This window comes from Notamacropus eugenii, chromosome 3, assembly GCF_028372415.1.
Source record: "Notamacropus eugenii isolate mMacEug1 chromosome 3, mMacEug1.pri_v2, whole genome shotgun sequence".
Lineage (NCBI taxonomy): Eukaryota > Metazoa > Chordata > Mammalia > Diprotodontia > Macropodidae > Notamacropus > Notamacropus eugenii.
The window spans coordinates 8,634,150-8,642,284 of NC_092874.1; the positions used below are offsets into that span (position 1 = coordinate 8,634,150).

General features: G+C 39.6%; 1 protein-coding gene across 5 annotated transcripts in view; it reads right to left on the reverse strand.

The window, feature by feature from the left end:
* AGMO (alkylglycerol monooxygenase) overlaps positions 1 to 563 on the reverse strand; it is a 413,111-nt gene extending 412,548 nt beyond the window's left edge. For 2 of the 5 annotated variants that reach the window (XR_011976493.1, XM_072650818.1), the window contains exon 1: positions 178 to 560. Coding sequence is in view for 4 of the 5 variants with exons in the window: in XM_072650818.1 (XP_072506919.1) it covers positions 178 to 303 (126 nt within the window). In the remaining variant the exon portion in view is untranslated. Of the gene's footprint in view, positions 1 to 177 lie in introns of all 5 variants that reach the window. The other 3 variants (XM_072650817.1, XM_072650816.1, XM_072650815.1) reach the window with 3 other exon arrangements.
* Positions 564 to 8,135: the final 7,572 nt, after the last annotated feature.

An 8,135-nucleotide genomic window follows, 5' to 3' on the forward strand; every position in this document is an offset into this window, starting at 1 on the left:
TACTGTTGTTTACCAATTGCTGGCAGAAGGTGAAATGATATATTTTCATTCTCTCTCTCTCTCCTCCCTCTTTCCCCCTCTTTCCCCCTCTCCTTCCCATTCTGTCTCTGTAACTCTGTGCTTCTCCAAGTATCTCTGGATTAGGAAGAAAGCCTGCCCTGTATTCCCAGATCTTACCTGTTTCACATAATCAGGCACCTCCTCCAAACTTGGGAAGGAGGTCTCATTGGGCTTCATGACATAGAACATCATGCGGATGCCCTGGGAGAGAGAAATATCCTTGGGGGCTTCTGGGGTCCCCATCTGAACCCCAGCCAGTTCAGGAGTTAGAGAGAGAACGATGACCAATGATCCAAAGATCAATGTTGATTAGTGAGTCACGACTAAGCCCTGTAGGGGAGGGCAAGGCAGGTGACAAGATAGTGCAGGTCACACCAGTCACAAAGGAAACCAAGTGTTGAGCTGGGTCTTTCTAGAGAAGACCAAGGAAATTCTTCTGCAGCTGTAGCTGTTGATGTCTGCAAAAAGAAACAGAAATTCTATACTCCCCTAGAGAAGCAGGCCAGGGGGTGGGGAAAGATAACACAGATGAAAGTTCACTGGGAAAATGTGGGTGGAAGCAAATGTGTCTGATCTCATGAGGATTGGCTATCTCTACCTGCCATTCACCAGCTCTATTCAGGCCTTTGTCATCCATCCTGTCCCCAAGGATTCACATCCTAAAGGGACAGAGTATCTGTTGTGTATGTGGTGGGGGAGGGGTTGAGGTTGGGAGTGAGGGGGGTTCATGTCTTTTCTCTCTCTCACTGGTTCATTTTTTTTTTCCACTAAAAAATCAGTATTTGCTAAGCTGAGAGCATAGAACTGCCAGTATATTACTGGCCCCAAAGCTTGGGACTTCTGGATTTCATCAAAGGCATTTGGGTGACTGGCTGCTGCTGCCCACAGGAGTCCCGGCTCCTTGGAATCTTGGCCATGCACACTGTCTCGGTTCCTCCTGGCCCAGGGCCTGGAGCTTCTTGGTTGCTGAGGCTGCCAAGACTTTGCTCAGAGCCATGTGGCTGCTTTCTTTCTCCAGGAGGCCCAGGCTGAGCTTCTGAGGTGGTCTATGGGCCACCTTGCATGGTCCCAACTCTGCCCCAAGACAGAGGAAAGAACAAACTGGTCCAAGAAGGTGAATCCCAATGCTCCTGACCTGAGCCAGAATTGGGGAAATCTGCAAAGTCCAATTTTCATGATAAAAATCATCCGTAAAATGCCGGCAGTCACTCCTAGCATCCTTTTCAGAACTTGTCATGGTATCAAATACTGTAAAAAGAAGGCCACACATGCTCAGCAAATTGTAGCTTTCAGCTCATCTATGAACATTGTTAAGTGCTGGTGCACTAACTCAAAGCTCTTTGTCTGAGTCACTCTTAGGGGAGGTCATGCACTTGCAATATCTGAACTACCTAATCATGTACATTTTCACTTATAGGAAGTTGAAAATGAGAATGAAAAAGCAGCTAAATAGAAGGGATGCTTTCAAGTTCTCCTTGGAGGGGCCAAGAAAGGAATTGACTTGACATCATAGAATAAGAGGTCACCTCATACTGCAGAGTGTGGGTGTGTGGGTGTGTATGTGAGAGAGAGAGAGAGAAAGAGAGAGAGAGAGAGAGAGAGAGAGAGAGAGAGAGAGAGAGAGAGAGAGAGAGAGAGAGAGGAAGGAGAAAAGGAAGGAAGGAAGAAAGGAAGAAGGGAAAGAAAGAGAAGGAGGGAAAGAAAGAAAAAGTAAGGAAGAAAAAAGGAAGGAAGGAAAGGATTCCTTGATATGTGAAAATAATGGAAATGTGTGGTAAGAAACAATGAACATAATGGATACAGAGAGGCACGGAAAGACTTATTGGAAGTGGTGCCAATTGAAGTCAGCAGAATTAGAGACATGACATACATAATGGCTACAATGATGGAGATAACAACAACAAAAATGAGAACTGAATGCTTACAGATACTGACAAAGCTTGATCCATCAAGGAGAGAGATGAGACGATCTACCCCCGCTTCTGAGCTCAGACAGGGGTCCAGTGGGATGGAATTCTACATATAGCAACAAAAGTTTTCCCGAATTGTTTTCCCTTCCTTTTTTAAGAAAAAATTAATCTTCATAAGAGATGAGGAAAAGGTGCATAAAATGAAGAATTGAGATGTTACAAAATATGTTAATAAATATGTACGTTTGAAAAAGACAATGTTGGAGAGAATTACTATTTACTCCCCCAAAAATCTATCAGAGAGAATGGAAAGAGAGAAACTCACTGAAGAACTATAGAAGATTCACCAAATGAAAACAACATTATACTGATTTAATTCATTTTAAGGGGAGGCTGGGTGGTGCAGCAGATAGAGCACAGGTCTGAAGTCCTGAACAACTGAATCCTTATCTGGTCTCAGACACTTCCTAGCTGAGTGACCCTGGGCAAGCCACTTAACCCTGTTTGCCTCAGTGTTTCATGTATAAAATGAGTTGGAGAAGGAAATGGCAAATTACTCAAGTACCTTTGCCAAGAAAACCCCAAGTGGGGTCACAAAGAGTGAAATAAAACTGAAAAGACTGAAGAACAACAATTCATTTCAAATGGAATGACAAGACAAATATGATCAAATACATTGAAAACTATTATTCCCCGGAGAGGACAAAGGTTTGTAGAAAATAGTGAAGCTTCTTGCTTATATATACTTATATTTTCTTTTAGAATCAATTTGAAGATGTTGGGTATGGTAAGCACCAGCTATCACTACAGAAATGATTATATTTTAACAGACAATTGATTCTCTCTAGGGGACGCAGAAGCCATTATTTTTATTTAGTTGAACACTATAATAAGAACCCAAACTCATTAAAGATCAAAATTAATATGAGACTCAAAGAACAAAAAAGTTGGAAGGGATGAAGAGTGACATATGATGAATACAATATTACCCTAGGGGGAAAAATAGAATGTAATGAAGTGAATGGAGGAAGACATTGACACCTACGATGACAATATCACATGGAAGACTAGTTCATGTAAACCAATTGTCCAAATGAAGTGACCAAAGAGATCGAGAAAAATGGACTGAGTTAACATGACTTACTTGTCCAAAAGAAAATACATATAGAGATAGATAGGTAGATAGGTAGATAGGTAGATAGGTAGATAGGTAGATAGAAAGATAGAAAGATAGAAAGAAAGATAGAAAGATAGAAAGATAGAAAGATAGAAAGATAGAAAGATAGAAAGATAGAAAGATAGAAAGATAGAAAGATAGAAAGATAGAAAGATAGATAGATAGATAGATAGATAGATAGATAGATAGATAGATAGATAGATAGATAGATAGATAGATAGGTATGGTAGCCAAAGTCTGGAAAGGAGAGTAGCAGTTATGGATAGCATTGCCTTGTGAAAGAATGAAAAATGTAGAGATTTTAACAAATAATTAAAGAAAGTTTGGTGAGAGACCCAGGAATAATAACACTTGAAGATAAAAATGGGAGAACAACAACCAGATGAAGGACAGTTCTATAATTGGCTTTTTTGACCATCAAGTACAAGGGAGCCATGCCACTTTTATTCAAAAAGCACAATATGTGATTAGAGAGAAAGCAGAAAGGATAATCAAGGATAGACATGGGAAAAGTAAATGAAATAAACCAAGGGTCATAGAGGAAGACTGTGCCAAACATGGCACAATTTGGTGAACACAGAGGAATTCATTCTCAAATTAGCTGAAGGAGGGGAAGAGAGCATATGGTTAAGGAAAGAAAAACCCTTAACATTATTATCTCAAAGGGAGCATAAAGAGAGAATATCAGGCTTTGGAAAGTGTTATTCCACAGGTGAATACACCTTTCCCTTTATACAGCGAATTGGAAGATGCAGTGCTACCTGGTGAAAGCAAACAGATCCATTTTCATTTACATTGAATGCTCATGACTCTTCTATTCAAAACCATTTAGTTATATTTTACGTATAAGTGGACATTGAAAATAAAACTGAAATTAGATAGCCTAACACATTTTAGAGGATTTTTATTTTGCTTATTTTTTTTGTTTTCATCCAGAATCAATAGATCAACTGTCTATTATTAGAATACCCTAGAGAAGAGGACCTTAGAAGTTGTAAAATTCCACTGACTTAAATGTTTGTTAATAATTTTTAAAAAGTATTTTATTCAAAATTTTGGTATATGAATGTAATGGAGGGCTATCGTGCTATAAGAAATGATGAATAAGAAGACTTCGGAGAGGCCTGGAAAGATTTATAGAACTGATGCTGAGCAAAAGGAGCAGAACCAGGAGAACTTTATACGCAGCAACAACCACAGTATGTGAGGATTTTTTCTGGTAGACTTAGTACTTCATTGCAATGCAAGGACTTAAAAAATTCCCAATGGTCTCTTAAGGCAAAATGCCTTCCACATCCAGAGAAAGAACTATGGAATTTGATTGCAGAATGTAGCAGCTCATTTTCTTTTATATTATGTTTTGGTCTGTTTTATGATTTCTCCCATTCATTTTAATTCTTCTATACAACATGATTAAAGTGAAAATGTATTTAATAGGAATGTATGTGTAGAACCTATATAGGATGTTATACTGTCTCAGAGAGGGAGGGGTGAAGTAGGGGGAAGGAAAGGGAGAGAGGGGAAAAGAAATCTAAGTTATAAGGGAGTGATTGTAGAACACTGAAAACAAATATAATAATAATAAAAATATTTTATTCAGTAGAGAAAAATTCTGCCTTAAAGACTCTCCTTCAACAAAGTGTCTTCTGAACCTATGTCATAATTATGCAAAATTTCTTGAACTATCTGACAGAGATTACTGTGTATGATAATCTTCTAATTATAAAAATAGGCAAGGCCTGAAACACTAAGACTCTGCCAAGAGGAGTTTAATGCTGTCATGGGAGAGATACAGCTCACAGGCCAAGTTGAAAAAGAATTTCCCAGTGAAGCTGAGCTCTTCAGATGAGGATGGTCTCATATAATAGGCTGGTTGCATGAAGCCCCAGTACATTGCAGAACCTCCAAAATCAGATTTATAATCAACTCTGAAGAGTTCAGCCTAATTACACATATGGTTAGAAGGGGGTAAGGATGAAAAACACTTACTGAAAAACTGAAATCAACTCCTCTGTCAGTTTATCTTGGACAGTCGCTACAATGGAAAGTGATTTAGGCCCAGAACTGTGCACAAAGAAGACTATGCATTATAATGGGCTTTTTTCTTTGAAAAATTAGAATTTTTAGTGACCCAAGTCTCTCAAATCTGAAACAAATGTCCCATCTTTTTAATACCAAAATTCTGACAATGACACATGATAGTCATGTAATACTACAATCCCAGAAGAATTTGAATTGAGTCATCCAAAAGGCAAAAGAGATACTTAGAGCCTGCACAAGCAGTCACAAAAAGTTACTATTTCTTTGTAAACTTTGAATTGTAAAGGAAATCATCAAAAAAATACAACATATGAAGGAAAAGGAATGATTGGGTCTATGGACAAATTGAGAGAAAACTAATGGATGACCTGTTTGGTCCATAACTGATTTCACTATGTCAAGAGAAATTGAGGAAGGCACTGAGCACACTGTAGGTCCCGGAGGTTTTTGGGGAGGACATATGCAAAAGTTCAATGGGATGGGCAGCTATGGAAGAATTGTGACCTCCTTATCTGGAGAGAAGCCACACATGGATGAGATTATAGAGGTACATGACTGGATATTGTTGTGTAATAAACAAGCACTTTTGTGTACTCACACTTTGCTAAACACTAGAGATACAAAGAAAGGCAAAGACCTGCTCCTTGCCAAGGAGTCCACAATCAGATGGCAAAGACAACCTGTACTTACATACCAGATACATAGAATAGATGGAAGGCCATTTTAGAGGAAAGGTCCTAGACATCAAGGGGGCATGGAAAGGTTTCATATGGAGGGTAGCATATGGGCTGAGATTTGAAGAAATCTGGGAGACAGAGGTGAGGAGTGAGAGCATTCCAATCATGGACAACTGCCAGGTAAAAGGTACCATTGGGAAATAGAGTATAATGTGCAAAGAACAGCAAGAACCCCACTATAGGTGGATTGTAGAGGATGGGGAGCACAGCAAAGGGGAAGACAAATGAGAGGGAGCCAGGTAAGAAAGACTTAGAAGGCCAAGACAATTTTGCATTTGATCCAAGGTGACCAAAGGTCTCTTAGTTGCCAAATCCAATGGCCTTTTCTCAGTCCTTGTTCTCTTTCACATCTTTGCAGCCTTTGATACTATTGGTCATTCTCTCCTTTGCACATTAAGATCTCAGGACACCTCTCTCTCATGGTTCTTTTCCTACCTCTCTGACCACTCCTCTTCTGTCTCCTTTGCTGGTCCTCTTCTAATCAGAGGCATCCTTTTGCCTGCTGTTCTGGATCCTCTGCTCTTCTCCCTCTGTATTACTTCACTTGGTGATCTCATCAGTTCCGATGGATTTTATGACCATCTGCCTGCTGACATTCTCAAATCTACCTCTCCTCCCCCAGCTTCTCTACTGATTTCTAATTTTGCATTTCCAACTGTCTTTTTAGACTTTTTGAACTGGATGTCCATGAGATATCTTACCAATATCATACCAATAACTTGGTATGTCTAAAATTGGACCTATTATATTTACCCCTAAACCCTCCCTACCTTCCCATTTATTATAGTGGGTACTGCCGTCTTCCCACTCCTCCAATCTCACAAGTTAGGAGTTATCCTAGACTTCTCACTATCTCTCATCCCTCATATCCAAGCTGTTCCCAAAGTCAGTCAACTTCACTTTTGTAGCATCTCTCAAATGTGTCCCCTTCTCTCCTCTGACACTGCACCCACTGTGGTGCAGGCCCTGCTGGTAGGTCTACCTGCCTCAAATTTTCCCCCACTCCAATCCATCCATCATTCGACTACAAGAGTGATTTTCTACCTAAATTGCAAGACTGATCATGATCCCATCCTTCCTCCTCCATTCAACCCCCACATACACACCCAGTAAACTTCAATAGTCCCATATTGCCTTCAGGGTAAGATACAAAATTCTCTGTTTGGCATTATCCAAAGTCCTTCATAACCTAACCTTTTCCTGCCTTTTGAGTCTCATACTTTATACCTTGACATATGATTTTGAATCCCCTAGCTTTTCCATCAACAAGACACTCCACTGCCCAGCTCTAGTCATTGTGTTTGTCCCAAATGTCTAGGGTGTTCTTCCTCCTCTGATCCAGCTACTGACTCCCTGGTTTCCTTTAGGTCCCAATTAAAATCTCGCCATTTACAGGAAGCTTCCCCAACCCATCTCCTTGAGAGCAGAGACTGTCTTTTGGCTCGTTTTGTATCCCTGGCACTTAGCATAATGCCTAGCACACAGTAAGTGCTCAATAAATGTTTATTGATTGATGCTGGAAGTAATAGAAACCCACCACAGTTTATTGAATAAAGAACATGATCAGATATGTGTCTTTTGAAATTCATTTGACAGCTGAATGAATAATAGATTCAAATAGGGAAATGCTTGAGGCAGAGAGGTCTACTAGCAAACTCTTACAAAAGTCCAGATATGAGATGTTAATAGTCAGCCCCAGGTTGATGGCATTTGAATGGAGAAAAGAGGAATTGTAAAGGTGGACATGACAAGTTTTGGGTAACATATATGGAATGTGAGTGTCTATAGTGTGAATGTTGTGTTTGGGACCTTCAATATGAACAGGCAATTTTCTAAGAGTGAAAAGTTTGAGAAGGAAATAATGTTTTGGATGCGTCAAGTTTACCATTTAGCTTTGAAAATTTTTTTGGGTTTTGTCCTAGCAGGTCTACTTATTTTTTTTAGCTTGCCTGCGTATGAAAGAATCCTACATTTCTTTGTCTCCCATAACTCCCTGCTTCAGTACACTTCGATTGATTACCACAATGTTAACAACACAATCATAGAATTACCAATTTAGTCCCCCTCTTCCACTACCATCCCCCCACCCTCACCACAATTTGTCTGCCTCTTTGCCTGTAAAATTTCTCATCTGGATGATATATTTTAGTGATTCAATAGCTCTGTACATATTTAGTCTCTTTACCAATGCTGAACATAACTTCTCTATAT